The sequence below is a fragment of the Grus americana genome, chromosome 7 (genome assembly GCF_028858705.1).
Source record: "Grus americana isolate bGruAme1 chromosome 7, bGruAme1.mat, whole genome shotgun sequence".
NCBI classification, from domain to species: domain Eukaryota; kingdom Metazoa; phylum Chordata; class Aves; order Gruiformes; family Gruidae; genus Grus; species Grus americana.
The window spans coordinates 157,007-173,902 of record NC_072858.1 but is presented as its reverse complement, the minus strand read 5'-3'; the positions used below and the strand labels follow the sequence as shown (position 1 = coordinate 173,902).

At 35.9% G+C, this 16,896-nt stretch overlaps 1 protein-coding gene across 1 annotated transcript in view; it reads right to left on the bottom strand.

Moving 5' to 3' along the window:
- Nucleotides 1-1,014: 1,014 nt before the first annotated feature.
- The window catches only part of CFAP46 (cilia and flagella associated protein 46), an 82,604-nt gene continuing 66,722 nt past the window's right edge, over nucleotides 1,015-16,896 (bottom strand). The window contains exons 49-60 of the mRNA XM_054832504.1: nucleotides 13,792-13,913; nucleotides 13,305-13,387; nucleotides 12,022-12,186; nucleotides 10,401-10,477; nucleotides 9,754-9,814; nucleotides 9,626-9,661; nucleotides 8,989-9,091; nucleotides 7,689-7,801; nucleotides 4,981-5,062; nucleotides 3,321-3,457; nucleotides 2,754-2,840; nucleotides 1,015-1,960 (exon numbers count right to left, since the gene is read on the bottom strand). Coding sequence (XP_054688479.1) covers nucleotides 1,827-1,960; nucleotides 2,754-2,840; nucleotides 3,321-3,457; nucleotides 4,981-5,062; nucleotides 7,689-7,801; nucleotides 8,989-9,091; nucleotides 9,626-9,661; nucleotides 9,754-9,814; nucleotides 10,401-10,477; nucleotides 12,022-12,186; nucleotides 13,305-13,387; nucleotides 13,792-13,913 — 1,200 coding nt within the window. The 3' untranslated portion in view covers nucleotides 1,015-1,826. The remainder of the gene's footprint in view (nucleotides 1,961-2,753; nucleotides 2,841-3,320; nucleotides 3,458-4,980; nucleotides 5,063-7,688; nucleotides 7,802-8,988; nucleotides 9,092-9,625; nucleotides 9,662-9,753; nucleotides 9,815-10,400; nucleotides 10,478-12,021; nucleotides 12,187-13,304; nucleotides 13,388-13,791; nucleotides 13,914-16,896) is intronic.

Genomic DNA, 16,896 nt, shown 5'->3' with positions numbered 1-16,896 from the left:
TTTTATCCTGGATTATTCTCAAAGAACACCACTGTCATTTCTGAAGCATTGAGACTTTTCTGGACTTTATGAAATTTCTTATTTCAAGAAGGTGGAAGTTAATACAAATTCATGAAAACCGTCATGTAGCAAGCCAGATAAGGCTTCATGATTCCCATTGAATACACTTTTTTTTCCAAAGCGTTTTACGTTACAGAAAAAGAGGCAGCACTAGAAAGATGGAATTCCAGGTTAAAATGCCACTAACAGCAGGGAAATACAATTTCATAGCAATGAATGTGTTGGAGAATGATGTGGAAATAACTAAAGAAATTAACAATATAGTGGACATTTGCTATACCGAACAAGTGTGGGCATTTGTTTCATTCAAGAGAAATTGCTTCTTCAAACTCAGAAATACTTCAGCTTCCCAAATACCATGCAGGGATTTTAAAAAAGCAGCTGCGTAACGGCGATGCAAGGAAAAGGTACCTGGTAAGACCCAAAAATAAACAAACAAATAAATGCGAGAACTTGGGGTAAGGGACTCATGCCAATATCAGGTGAAACGTGGCAACTTCAGAGACTTGAAATTATATTATACCGAATCCTTGATTTCCAGGCTGGGTAACTTAAGTATAGTCTATGATGCCTTCTTTACTTAATTGATGTTGTTACTGGATGCCCAGATGCATGCCATAAAAATATATGTCCTATGTCTAAATAAAAAAGAAAGTTATGTATAAAGGGAATAAAAATCACACATGTTATGGAACATAGTTTGACAGAGCAGCTGCAGTTCATATAAGGTCATCTAATTGGATTGTGAGAGCAAGGGGGAAGGAAGCACAAATTTATATAAAAATTTATTTTTTATATAAAACAAGTATTTTGCATGTCATGAATTTGTAATTATGGTCTATATAGCCCTGTAACTCTTATCAGGTTCTAATTAACTACTGCACAACAGGTAGACAAGAACAGTATCTTTTCAGTGCCATTTTAATGCTCTATCAGGAACACACACACACACAAAAATCTATCACAGGAAACAGACATCACCATTTTATTGGGAAAAAAAGAGACTCTTAAAATGGTTTTAGTTGCAATAATGGTCAAAGCTTTGTATATTCCATACGTGGTAAAGTATTTTATATTTATTTCTACTGTTATCACTACAAATAAAGTTTTAAAGTATGTATTTTAAAAATACATTGCTGATTAAAAGAGCATGTTACAAAATCCATACACTTAATAATCTTATCTGGGATTTAATATATCTTCATATGCCATTCAGGAAAACTATACGGAAATAAAGAAAGCAAAACTTATTAAAAATTTTATTTAATATTACCTTGTTTTCTAATTAAACTACAACTACCAATATATAAATAGTTAAAAATCAATTCACTCAGAATCAGGTGAGTTGGTAAATTTTTTGGCTATGCTCCTGATAAATCTGTCATGTAAAAATAAGATACATCAAGGAAAAATTTTTCTAAATGGAAGTACTGACAATGATACATTCCAATTCCACTCATGCATCAATGCCCCAAAATGCTAGCCTAATTTCCTTTAACATCTGTTGGTACTCACCAAATTCTTTTAAGGCATTCACTGAGTTCAGAAAACCTTAGAGTACTAACTGAAATCTCCAAAATAAATGTTCTTTGATACTTTCCTGACTCTAATATCAAACTGTTTACATCTGAAACAGAAACCAGTCTATCAGCAAAACATACATTTTCTTAAGCTCACCTCTCCTTAGCCCATACAGAAATAAGTATCTGCCACACCTTTAAATGCACAGTGTAGTGGTACTCCTAGTGTGAAAAGTCTGACACAAATTACATAATAATTATGTTGGGTAAACCATAGAGCACACAATTAAAAAATGATGGATGAATTGCAGGAAGATTTGAAGAAGCGTGAATGGTCTGTTCTTCTGCTTTGTCTCTAGAACTGTGAGAATCAGCTTCCGCTATAACAACATTTTAAAAAACATTATTATTTCTGAATATGACTGGATATAAGAATGCTTTAAGTGCAGTAATTTATCACTTCTTCTCTTTGATGAATATTTATGGTTCTTTTACATTCTTTTTACAATATTAATAACTGCCACTATATCCAAGAAGCATTTTCTGAAAAAACAGAAAACTAGGCAATGTTTGTGATCTGAAATCTCTCTCTCTCTCTTCAATTCTATGACATGTAAGATATAATTAAAATTTATTTTCTTTACCCGTGTTTTAAGAGGTAAGTCCAATACACAGAAAAATATCTATATAATTTTATAAACAGTATAGTAAAAGCTGTTTTACTCAAAAATCCTTCTCCCCTCTCCAACAAGATGCCAGGTGGAATTTCGTATATATAGTGTACCCTTTACAATGCAGACTGTCTAATCACTGCAGGTTCAACTTATATTTTTGCAGTTTATAATCCATACCACTTATATTGTTCATGTTACACTCCTGATGTAACTTTTCAGTCACACTACTTCATTTTATTACAGTTCAACGAAGCATAAATTTTAGCTTTTGATCAGCTATGACAAAGCCTCCCCCAAAATTTTATATACGTAAAATACAGCTACTCCAATTATAATATTGTATTAGTGTCCTTCCCACTCTCAGTTCTTGTAAGTGTCACAAAAATTTGTCATAGCTCATCTGAAAGATTTCACTTATACCTGTTAACTACCCATAGGTCTATCAGGTTCTAGTTAACACCCACTGCCAGTCTTTTGTACTAAGCTTTTTAATTCTTACTTTTATTGGAATTCTTTTCCCTGTGAATCTTACTCTTTTGAAGAATATGGACTGTCTGCCCAGTTGTTCTACCAACTGTCAACAAATCTGGAAAGAAATGTTAGTTTCTGTGAATTTTTAATGAAAGACTTGAAAAACAGGAAAATATCAACCATACAGCCTGGTGCCTTCACATTTAAAACTTAATGAAAAAGGATACATTTACAGATTTAGTTCTGTATCTCTGAAGATATGAGTTATCTCCAGCTTTTGTTTTCCCCATAGTTTATGTAACGACAGATTGCCAAGTCCTAGGGCACTGCTCCTCACCACAGAAACCCTACTCTTACTATATAACCATGAACAACTCCCCCTGCCCCACCAATTTAAGTAGGTTACTGCTCTATTTGAAAGATCAACCTGTCAACAACACGGTGGCTCCTGCACGCAGTTTACCTTCTATAGTAAACTTTGGTGAGGAGCAAAAACAAGAGATGGGAGACAAGTAGATACACACACTCCATGAGCGCAAACATACAAATGTCTGAAATAATACACATGCAAACGAAGATGAATACCAATACTTACTCTCGGACAAAATTTCTAGCCTTTCTGCATTCTCTTGCAAGGTAGTGTACCACTGGTTGGCTATTACAGAACGAACACCAGTAAGGCTTAGAAGCATTGCTGTCTCTGTTGGTCTCTCTATAGCAATACCTAGACAGCTAAAAAAAATCAAAAGTATGAGATCAATGAACTAAAAATGTACATAATATAGCAAAAAATACAAATATGCAATGCTTTTTAATAGAAGGGTAAAGGGAATGCCAGACTGCATTTTCTTGTATGCTGAGCATAAAGCGTTTTCTAATATTCATACAGCACCTTAAATTTAATACAAAGAATTTAGGTAACTTTCTCTCTACATCTTTTTGTGATGCAGTTTTACCATGTGGATTGCTCCCTGTCATACTACTGTTCTGGGCATATCAGGAAATGTGAAAGGAGGAGTACCACAATAACTTTTACAAAATACTGCAAGATACTCTTCATAAGATTGTCGAAACGTTGGGAATCAGGTGAAAAGACTTTTTAGTTCTGCTTAAGTTGCTAAATGGGAACCTAGAATATGAAAACTTGCTCTTTCTTTGTCATAAGTGTGGCAGTAATTTGGAGGCTTAAAAGCAAATCACTTGTCAAGTGGCATTAGTTTTTTTATTGCTGAATATTTAAATAATCTTTGGTATTATTGTTTCAGTGATGGGAGGAGAGTGATACTCTGTAGGGTTGGAACTGCATTAAATTGAAGGCTCAATTTTGGTTTTATTAGTCTCTGCTTGTCATGGTAACTTTATCAGACGATGATAAAGTTTTCTGTAATCTTTTGGGGAGATGCTGTCTGATTGTCTATGGAGTTAGTGACTTAGTTTTAACTGAATGTTAAAAAATTTTCTGGAAGCTTTTAGGCCTAAACATGTAAGTCCTGTTGATAAATTCACCAATCTATTAAAGTGAGACTTCAAAAGTTCAGAGTTGGAAAAACTAGTTTAAGGAATCGTGTTTTGTTTTGGTTTAGGAAACGGCTGTTTGGAGGAGGTGAAAAAGGATATTAAAAATAAAAAGGAGGTTGTTTAAACACTCAGACATCTGGATACTTATATATGTACATGTGCATATAACCTATCTCACCCAAAATTCATTTTAACTTACACATACAATAAAACTATATAAACCCTGCGACCTGTCAACTTAAAAGCAAAGAAAATACTGAGATAGTTTCAAGGCTTAAAAAAAGCTCTGATTGATAATATTAAAGATTCTGAACAGGTTATTTAACATGCCATAACTTATTTGAATAACTGGCTGATTGTTAAACTGTTCAGTGTATGACACCTTAGACAGACTCCTAACCATTTATCTGTTTTATATATTACATTTATATATTTATACATTTAATTAGAACATTTTGAGAATCTTGAACGCAGAATTGGGAGGTATGTGTAATGTAGCAATGTTTCTGTGTCGTATTTTCTTGATCATTGCCTTGTAACACAGCCTTCATCCTACTTAGCCGTATGTAAAGAACGAAGCTACAAGATGAAGAGGCTAACTTCTCCCTTAGGTGTAGATATGAGCCCTTCTACTTGCAGAAGTAAATGACAATATTTGTAACTCAAAATTTTAACTTTGCTTTGAAATAAAAATAATCTGCCTTACTGTGGACTTTATCAAATAAACTTTATCCTACCTTTTGTGGATATCAGCGTTTGTAATTCTTTGATAACTTTGCTTTGATCGAACCAGATCTAGAAGTATCATCAAATGGCATTCTGGAAAAAAATATGTGATAGCAATGGCATTTGCACTAATAATAATGTCCAACATAATAAATATAAGTAAACCGGGCCTTTCTTAAGTTAATGACTTTCTTGAACACTGTCTAAACAACTAACATAAAATTCATACATTTCAGCCAAAATTGCCAAATATTAAGTAAAAGAACACGAATAAAGTAATCCTAACATTATTTGATATAACTTTGCTACACTTTTCCATAGTGTTTTGCAGGGTTTTTTTCCTGTGTCACCTTAGTATAACTAATAATGAAGTCCACATACCATCTTATAACAGGCTAATGACCTATATGACTCAATTCTGTAGTTACAAACTCTTGTAAGATGGAGGTATGGAAATGTTATCTACTGCTGCTCCTCTCCACAAGTTAGGAACAAGTTACATCTCAAACATTCCTTATTTTCCTTAAAGACCTCCAGTGAAATAGCTTAGAATGCTCTTAGAATTAAAAAGCTTTCCCTACTGTTTGGTTTGCTGCAGCTCAAACCTGCTAATTATTCTCCTAACCCAAACAGATGAGAAGTAAATTACCTTTCTGCTTGGAAAGCCTTTGACATACTTAAGAACTATTACCATGTCTCCCCTCAATACGTCAATCTTTCTTCCTAAAGTATGTTTTATATGCATATATATGTATGAACGCACATATTTATTAATAAAACTATGCACACAAATCTGTGGTATAGCCTTCTGACCACTCTTAATGTTCTCCACCAATAACTTACTCTATTTGGTCAATATTCTTCTCCAACTGAGACCTTTGCAAAACTAAGTAGAGTAGGGAATTATTTCATATATCTTGCAAATGGCCCCTCTGTACAGTTACCGCTATACAGAGCTTAGGGGTTTTTTTCTCTAGCAAGATGACGTTGTTTAATTTGTGATCCACCTCTTGACTCTATTCTCTAATTCTGCCCCTTAAGCAGTCATTCCCTAACTTATTAACGTTTAACTGATTATTTCTGCTTAAGCATAACACCTCCCTCTAGCCTTTTCTGAATTACCTCCTGCTAATTATCCCCATAAAGCAAGGTTAATTTGCATTCTAATCCTGCATTTCAGGAGGTGCTGAACCACCTCATTCTATTTCTCAGCCTAGTCTCATACCCAGATTCAGCAATGATATATTCTCTTTCATCATGCAAATGACCAACAACAATATTTAATAATATTTGGTCCAGGTTAGAGCCCTCAGAAACCTCAGACACGGTTCATAGTCATTAATAAAAGTACTTTTAACATTGTAGGTGGCTCTACAATAGATTCAAACTCAATCTGAAAGACAACAGTAATTTTACCAGCTAACAAGTAAAAGTTGTGTAGGTGGTCAGAAAATAGAACAATCCCTTGAGGACTAAAATCAATACATTTGAAATTTTATTCTCCATTAAAGGAAATAAGATGCACTGGAGGATTAATCCTGGTACATTTTAAGAGTAGGACACAGGGCGAGGGTTAACAAGGTGCTCAGAAACTTTCCAAAAGTTGCCAGACCTGTAAATATCTGGCCTACAGACATCTGAAACCTCATTTTCGAGAGTGACCAATGTATACAGGAAGACATATTTTCTTCATCTCCAGTAATATTTACATATACATGTTTAAACCACTTTGAAAATCAACACTTCCTGAAGAAGCTTCCTGTTACTCGCAGAGCTTCACAATCTGATGTGTACTGTCCTTCTCAATTTTACATCTCAACACAATATAAATAAAAGCTAGCAATTCAGCTACCCTGACAAATTCAGCACAACTCCAGCTGAGCTTCTTCCAGATGTCCGAGGAGAATAGGAGGAGAAAGGAAGATTCTGAATCTGAAAAACTAGTCCTGAATCTAAGCTTTATACTACAACACCAGAAATCATAGAATCCTAGAATGGTTTGGGTTGGAAGGGACCTCAAAGGCCATCTAGTTCCACCCCCTGCCACGGGCAGGGACACCCTCCACTAGCCCAGGTTGCCCAAAGCCCCATCCAACCTGGCCTTGAACACTGCCAGGGAGCCAGGGGCAGCCACAGCTTCTCTGGGCAACCTGGGCCAGGGCCTCACCACCCTCACAGGGAAAATTTTTTTCCTTATTTCTAATCTAAATCAACCCTCTTTTAGAAAGACTAATTAGTCGTGAAGAAGCAGAGAAAAAAAATACCTTCTCAGAGTCTACAAATGCTCCACAATACCAGAGTAACCATTCAGCATCAACCCAGTCTTCGTAGACAATTCTGTTTTGCCTGAGTGGACACTGAGGAATTTTGGAGACCTGGTACTGCGGAGGTTGTTCTTAACAAGAAAAAGTACTTTGTTACCAAATACTAAATTCCATAGAAAGGGACAGGAGGTACTGGGAAAACCATTAGACGATGAATCAATTTTTGGAACTTGAGAAATTCCAACATTTGGAAGTGGAGAAGGACTAAACTTATTTGTGAGGAATAACAAGAAACCTGTGCAACAGAATAAAATCTACATAATGCAAAGTTTTTCTGATTAAAACTCTAGATCTTGGAAAAAGCCCTTAGTTGTTAACATCAATACTGTGATAATGATACAGTATGAAATAAACACAACTGGGAACAAAAATATTTTTCAGTTTGCTTATCTCACTTGGGATGTTCATAGCAACCAGTCTGTTGAGTAAAATGTGAGACGTGAATCTCTCCATCCCATAGAACAGAAACGCACTGCAGTTTGTCAGCAGCTGCTCCCATTCAGCTTGGCTGAAAGGAAGGAAAGAAGAAAGGAAGTCACTTTTGCTTTACTATTTTACATGAATATTTTTCAGAAATTATCCATAGCAAGCACTTCAGTGGTATTTAGTCCAGAAATACTTGTAAGAAAAGTCAGCATGCAAAGCAAGGAGACAAACAAGACTGAAGAATTGTACAGAAAGTGTAATAACTCATTTAGGCTATTAATAATAATAATAATTTTAATACAGCGGTATACTTAGTTTAGTAGCATCTCATAATAAACAAGAGGCATAGTGTACTTTTAGATAAATACCAGACTCTCCTAAAAAACATAAACATCAATGTCTGTGTTCTATAGCATTGAAACAACCAGTAATTCAATGGGAGTATTCATGTATGCACCCATCAGGATATGAAAAAATTAGGTTTTGAAAAGAGATGTGAACAATAAGCCTAGCTGGCAGTAAAAACAGGTGACAATCTTTGTAATTGTTATGAAGAAACACTTGAGTACCTACACAGTGATTTTACCTAAGCAGAGATTTGAAAGGAGTGAATGAACTAGCAGTTTTAAAGAAAGCTCCAGTGATGACTATGTTGACTCACTTACAGGACTTGTCACTGCTTGGCCTCTCGAGATCCTTTTTATCCCTCTATTTCTATGATCTTAAAAGCAAAGTACTTCTACAAAGAACGAAGCGTGTTTATGAATAAACTCCATAAAATGGTATTAGTTTCATGATCAGATGTTTGAAATTGTAAACTGTGAGATGTACCTTCTTTGTACTACTTTGCTTCTGAAATCTGTGCTCCAATCTTACAGCTGACTCAATGTGCATGGAGATGCTATAGTTTTAATTCTTGGATTTAAAAATGGTTATGAGCAAAGACAGAAATTACATTTATGCTCGCATAATATTCATCAAAGACGGCACCAGTAGACTTTTTGTCAAAATTGGATTATTTACATATACAGCAACTCTGATGCAACCAGTCCCAATCTGGCTAAATCACTTTGTGGCACTGTATTTCAGATCCCTAAGATATCCTGTCCACAAATCTAAATATGCATTTGAAACAAAGACAACGGCTAGCTATGTGTTTACCAGCTCAGCAAAATGTGACCCTATTTTATAACTGAAGCCTCTGGGAATAAGCACAATTTTAAGAAAGAAACATGGATAAAACATGCAAACAGAGAGAATGTTACAAACCTTGGAACATGTATGTTGCCAGTAACTCCTTCCCATCGTAGTGTAAATAGGTTATGGTATTTTTCTAGGATTTCCTTTATTTTTTGGGAAGGACTTAAAGCTTCTGTAAAAATAGAATTTCATCATTGTGAGCTTAACATGCTATAAAGGACATTGGGCAATCTTAATTTCAATCATTTTAAAATGACAATATAATATTTAGGGGATTTTAGGCCATCATTAGATCTTAAGTTTTTTGAAACCTAGGTCTGCTTTTAAACTGTAGCAACTGTGATACTTTCCAAGTAAAACTGTTTGTAATTCCCACTTGAAAGGTATATTTTATAACTGACAAGGATTATTTGGTAGACAGGTTATAGACTTTAAAAGCACAAAGAAAAAGTTCTAGATACCCTGAGAAAAGTGTAAAGAGTTGAAAACACCAGCACTGCTCATACAGTTCTAATTTCTTTCATGAACCTGAAACAGGTTCTATTGTTTCATTGATGCACCATCTGACAGGTGATAAGCAGTAATGTTCCAATGAAAAGCTAAGCTTTTTTGTCAACATCTTGATGTCATGACTTCATTTTCTGTTACAAAATTTTCTAAATTCCATGGGTGGTTTGTGGAGAAATTGTTATTTAATATACACTACCTGCCTCTCTTCCTTCGTTATAGGGGTCCACAATATCTGATAAACAGTTAAGTGTAAAGAATGCAATGTAAACAACAAAAAAAGAAAGTTTATCTGATACATTTATCTAATAGTCTTTGAAAGGATACATTTAAAATTATGAGTATCAACAGGCAAGCAATTAGAGGGTAAAACACGATTAATTGGTGCCTATAATTAAAAAGAATACATATTCTATTACATGCAGAAGTCTCAATCAAATATTAACAGTATTGTATTCTTTGTGTCAAACAACTAACAAAAAGATGCCCTAAAGTTTTGAAGGTAGGATTAAAAGCAGCATGATACTCAATTGTCGATGGAAATTAAAAGCATAAGCTATTCTGCACCATCTACAATACATACACATACATTACATATATATGCACATGTGCGCGCACATATATAAATATATATGCATACATACATATTTAGAAAAATATGTGCAGACACTATGTAAAATATATTATATTGTTGGGGGAAGTATTTTAGTAACTTTAAGCAGGTCTCTTGGAGGGTTGTTTAATATGTCACATTTACACAGAGAGTATGATTTTTCAAGAAACAACTCGTCTGTGATTATTGTAAAATCAACAAGAAGCAAAATTTTTATGGACTTATGTGATATTTATTCCACTTCAGAATTCTAGCATATATAATGATTTTCTATGCAAGCCACTTGTAGTTCTTAAACATTTTTTACACAAAAAGAAGAGCTACTCCTATTGAGTTTATTTTTAAAATGTGGACAGTTCACCATTTTGACATTCTTTTTCTGATGAGCTTTTGCTTTTGTTTCTTTAGAGATTTCAACATCTGTTTTAACTTCAGTCTCTGTGGAATTGAAAAGAACAGATTTTTTAATCTTTTTTTTAAAGATATAGGCAGTTTTAGAAAATACAACTTTCTTGAAGGACTACTTATATTTGTTATGATGTAATAATAACAACAGATTAAACTAGAAAAATAAAAATTAATTTCATGTCACAACAAGGCAAGGACATTCCCCAAACCCTCTTGCCTAAAAATAACAGCTTGAAAGTGGAAAAGAAGCAAGAGATGTGACACCTTAGACATGCAAAAGCTTCATTACATTGCAGATTTAGGATAGAGTTGAACAGCGATTACTGAAGCACTTTCCAAGCCTATTGCCACTTCTATTAATTGTTGATGTTATTGGAATAACTGAAGCTTCTGTGAGACAGGCAGAGATTGAAAGGAAAAAGAAAGTTTCACATTTGAATCTGAGTTTTTATTTCTTTAAGGGATTTTTAAAAAAAAGCACAGAAAAATTACTTATATTTCTCACTGTATATATGACTATCACCCAAAGTACATGTTTCAGCCAGTTATCACTGGAGTACACTGCAAGCTGGTGGAAGTTTGAGATATGTATTATTCCCTTTAGAAAGGAGGGGTGAAATGGAAAAAGAGAGAACAGGTTATACTGAAGGTGCTAAATACTACAGATATGAATGCAATATGAGAACCTCTCTGGAACAGAATACTTTCATGGTACAGAGTGAGGTTTTTCTAAACTTAGCTTATTTTTTAGCTTAGGTCCACTAGTTTTAATAATTTAATTTGAGTTAAAATATGTTTTTTATCTATGTATGAGCAAAATGTGACTTCAGATTTTTAAATTCAGTAATAGAAGGTATCATTGATTTATACAAAAAACTGCTTAGTGCCTGCATTTAGTACTCACTTTTAGAATAAATAAGAAACTAGTTTTAAGATGCCATAAGGACAAGTTTACCAACTGTTCAACTACCTCACTTAACAAACTGATTTCACTGAAGAGTTTACGTAGGGCACAAGCGTCTGCAGTAAAGAAAGAAGTGCATAAAGCCTGTGGGATCTGATTTTGCTCATGCATAGCACAACAATCACTGGATTGACTTGAGCCCTTAATATAATCTTAGCTATACGCAGAGGAATGAGCTCAATGATTAAAAGTTTTTTTACATTTGATATTTGCAGTAAAGTGTTATACTGTTAAAGAAAATTAACAGAAGTCTAAATTCTTTTTTCAAGGGTTTTTTTCAGTGCAGCTGAAAACAGCTTTAAGAGTTTAAGACCATACTTGTATAACTGAAGCTTTGCAAGCCATTTTAGACTCCACTGAGTTTTACACAATTCTTTAATATGTAGAGGTTATTTTAAATTAGCTAGCACTGCAACTATAATCAGCCTGTACATCACTGAAATAAGTCTACTGTACTATCTATTCCATCTAAAATACTGGAAACTTATTGTATCTGGCAGTCTTCCAGTAAAATATAATATACCATTCATAGTAGTTACATTTTACTTAGTTACATTATCTTAGTCACTGCATTATTATGCTAATGCAAATAATGTGTATCTAATAGTACCTGATTCAGCCAGATGTACTCGATTGTAGAGAATCTGGAGAGAAAAATCTCTGGACACAGAACTTATTCCTTCCTCTTTAAAGATACTCAGAGCTTCCAAAGGCAATTCCATAAATAATGCATCTGCTAGTAATACCACACACAATCCTAAATCCATAGGTGCACCTGAAGAAATGTGACAGAACATGACTGAGACTATATAAATAATTGAAGTTAGATGTAAAACCCTAGATTTCCTCTATTATATGACACCTGAACTCCATTTTACTGTGGATTAAGTGCATTACGCAAAAATATTTCTTTTGATACCGTTACTCCTAAGATGTTGTCAAACTTCTAAACATATGCACTTGTTAGCACTGATTCTTCAGAGGGGAAAATATCCCCATATTAATAACCAAACATCTCAGATGGACGTCCAGGCGTATGCAATGTATTCAAGAAAATTATGTTTGGAAATGCAAAATTGCCTTAGCAGTGTTTGACTAAACATTATAAAGAGAGCTGTAAAGGAGATCTTATCCAATACTAACTGTGTCTTTCTGTAGGAAACTTTTTGTTTCTGTTATTTAGGAAAAAAATACTGGATATCATTATGACAACATTTTCCTGTTCTACAGAGAAACAACAAATACATGGAAGACAAGTTATTCAGTCCATGCAGAATGACAGAAGCTGCCAGCTGCCAGATTGCAGAAAGAAACTCTTGCAGATAAAAGCAAATGCAAATGCATGTCAGGTTTTGGTAATTTTTAATAGAGAAACTTCACTGCTCCCCACCATAAAGCAAAAAACTCATCCCCAAAGCAAGCCATGGACTCGATTGCCTCTTCTGGAATAGGAGCAGAGGGGCATATTCCAGCATCAGGCTTGCATTAAAGCAAACAACCTGTGAGGGTCCATAAAGTAAAAAGCAGGAAAAGACAAAACAAAAAGAGATCAACAGACTTAAGAAAGTTCTTTCTTTTGGTCTTTCTCCTGAAAAGACTGGTTTGTAATAAAGCCATTTTATTTAGCTGTCTAATGCTGTATAGTTTGGAAGACTGTAAATACATGCAGAATGATAGCTCCGTTCAGCATATAAATAATCTCTTTGGAAGTACACTAAAATACTTGACTTGTTATAGAAAATAAACAGACAAAGTGTTGCTAAGCCTTTTTTTTCTCCCTGGCTTAAAAAAACCAAATGACACCCCCCCCAAAACCCACAACTAAAATGACAGGATTTTGATATCTGTCCACACACACACACACACACACATTGTACTCAAGAGACCACTCACCCTGCATTCTAGTGTGTTTGGTGTCCTTATCTTTCACTTTTATTTTTCCTGATTCAGCTGCTGAAACTGATGTGCTCTGTTCTCTGGGAAGAGGAATTACAGTGAAAATATTGCCAGCACTAATACTTATGTAAGTAAAATTTTTCACAGGAAACACAAAGACAAAACTGAAATTTTACACAGAGGATGTACTCCCTTTGGAGGTCCTGTCCTTTGGAAATCCCATCCTTAAATAGTTAAATTATGTTTCATCCTGAACTGAATATTGTATAACTTAAGCTGGAGAACAGTGCTTGTTACAGATGGCCGTTAGTCTATCATATGGTTCAATCCTCTTAGTCTTGCATATCCTGCACATACTGTCTTTCAAGATGTAAAAAGTTCATTCAACAGGGTCCATGCTTGCTAAAACCACTCCTGTACTTGTAGGACTTGAGTCATCATTCTATTTTCACGGATTATGATAAAACAAGTCTAAATGTCTTACCTGGTATCAAAAAAATCACAGTATGACAGCACTGGTTTCAGATATTCTTCCATAATTTCTACTATTTCAGAGAAATCTGGTGTCAAATCATGTCCATTTTCATCTGTTATCTCTGTTGGAGTCTATCACACACATTGCAACAAAAAACAGAATACTTAACAAGGATGGAGGGTGTAATATGTTAAATCAGAGGCTAAATCAAATCATTTGAAACATCATAAAATGGAAAATGTAAATATAGAAAGTCAGTTTCAAAACTACTTTCCTTCAAAACATCACTCCTATCAGCATTTTGCAAAATATTCTAACATAGAATCAGTACAAGATGTTGATATTTATTATTTAAGCGATGAATATACTTTTGCAATTTCAATGGGGAATGGCAGGGGAGTCCAGCAGAAAGAAGAGATAATGTGGTGCTCCAAATAACGGGAAAAAATTGTGAAAGGAAAACTTTGAGAAGTAAACAGAAACTGTAAGATGAATCTAGAAGCAGCAAATGGAAGTGTATGGAGAGATCAGTGGAGCCAATTTAGGGAAAAACAGAATGAAGAAAATACATAAGGAAAGAATAGAATCATGTAGGAGATGACGACACTAAAAACTGAAGCTTCTAAAAGCCAATACAGATGGACACAAAAACACTAAATGGAAAAACGAGCTCAGCTAAATGGTGAAGTGTTGGTATTAATGAATGGACTTCTCACCCAAAACTCTGTTTGTGTGGCTGCATGCATAATTATTAAAAGTTGTAATGCACGTGCATTTTAAAAACCTAAGCCACTTTTTTTTCCCCCACCTATTCTGACATTATCTTTTATTATTTTTCATATTATTTTTCTTTACTTATGCAACTACAGCAATCTTTACATAAATTGCCATTACAACAAAAGCTGGCCGTGGACAAGAGAAAAAGTGATCAACACGTCAACCATCTGCAATTATCAGTATTGCAACTGAAAGAAGCTAACATGATGAATAAAACAGAATTATAATTCAAGAACCAAATGTGTCAAAGTTGTGTGATTAAAACAATGAAAACTTGTACAGAAAAGTCAATTTAATCTGTATTTTTTACCTTTTTATTAATGATGGAAATAAGTCTATACCAGCTTTTGTTAATACGCTATATTTAACAGTGAAATTTCATTGACATTGAGAAACCTAAATTTTATCTAAGGGAGGAAAAATTAAAGTAAATTGTTGTCACCTTGCCGCTTAAAAGCTTATGTGAAAGTAGCAGGCTTTTCCAGTGTACCTTTATGCTACACAACTTGTGTTCACTGATTGTGAAAAACAACGTCCTCATAGAACTGAGCCTTCTTGCAGTAACAGAAAACTTTTATCATCTAGAAATTAAAAGTGTTCATAGCTACAAACTTGGAATTCCAATGAGATGTCTCCTTGAAGCAAAATTTTGTGACTAACAGACTTGGGTCAACTGTGTCCAAATAAACAGCTATAGTGCAAAAGATACTGTGTGCCCTAGAAAGAAACTTCTCTGTCTTGGAAATCAGTAATAAATCTCTGGCTAAGATAGTTTTATTTTGATTAAAGGGTTGAGATCTATGATTTTTTTTTTTTTTCCTTCGGACAGCTGGGGCTTTCACAGAATCACAGAATGGTAGGGGTTAGAAGGGACCTCTGGAGATCATCTAGTCCAACCACTCTGCTCAAGGAGGTTCACCTAGAGCAGGTTGCATAGGATTGCATCCAGGCGGGTTTTGAGTATCTCCAGAGAAGGAGACTCCACAGCCTCTCTGGGCAGCCTGTCCCAGTGCTCAGTCACCCTCAAAATGAAGAAGTTTTTCCTCATATTGAGATGGAACTTCCTGTGTTCCAGTTTGTGCCCGTTGCCCCTTGTCCTGTCACTGGGCACCACTGAAAAGAGGCTGGCCCCATCCTCTTGACACTCCCCCTTTAGATATTTATAAAAGCGTTGACCAGATCCCCTCTCAGTCTTCTCCAGGCTGAACAGCCCCAGCTCTCTCAGCCTTTCCTCATACCAGAGATGCTCCAGGCCCCTCATCATCCTCGTAGCCCTCCGCTGGACCCTCTCCAGTAGTTCCTTGTCTTTCTTGAACTAGGGAGCCCAGAACTGCACACAGAACTCCAGATGTGGCCTCACCAGGGCAGAGTAGAGGGGGAGGAGGATAACCTCCCTCAAGCAGCTGGCCACACTCTTCTTAATGTACCCCAGGATACCACTGGCCTTCATGGCCACGATGGCACGCTGCTGGCTCATGGAGAGCTTCTTGTCCACCAGAACTCCCAGGTCCTTCTCCACAGCGCTGCTTGCCAGTAGGTCAACCCCTAACCTGTACTGGTGCTGGGGTTTATTCCTCCCTGGGTGCAGGACCCTGCACTTGCCTTTGTTGAATTTCATTAGGTTCCTGTCCACCCAACTCTCCAGCCTGTCCAGGCCTCCCTGAATGGCAGGGCAGCCTTCTGGTGTATCGGCCACTCCTCCCAGTTTTGTACTGTCAGCAAACTTGCTGAGGGTGCACTCTGTCCCCTCATCCAGGTCGTTGATGAAGATGTTGAATAAGACTAGACCCAGTACCGACCCCTCGGGGCACGCTGCTCACTACAGGCCTCCAACTAGACTGTGTGTCGCTTATCACAACCCCCTGAGCTCCGTCATTCAGCCAGTTCTCAATCCACCTCAGAGTCCACTCATCTAACCCGCACTTACCTATGAGGATGTTATGGGAGACAGTGTCAAAAGCTTTGCTCGAGTTGAGGTGGACAACATCCGCTGCTCTCGCCTCATCTGCCCAGCCAGTCATGCTATCATAGAAGGCTATTGGATTGGTCAGGCATGACTTCCCCTTGGTGAATCCATGTTGACCGCTCCTGATAACCTTCTTTTCTTCCACACACTTAGAGATGACATCCAGAATGATCTGTTCCATCACCTTTCCAGGGATGGAGGTGAGGCTGAATGGCATATAGTTTCCTGGGTTCTCCTTCTTACCCCTTTTGAAGATATGGCATTAGCTTTCCTCTAGTTCTCAGGCACCTCTCCTGTTCTTCATGACCTTTCAAAGATGATGGAGACAGGCAGAGCAATAACATCTAACAGCTCCCTGAGCACTCATGGGT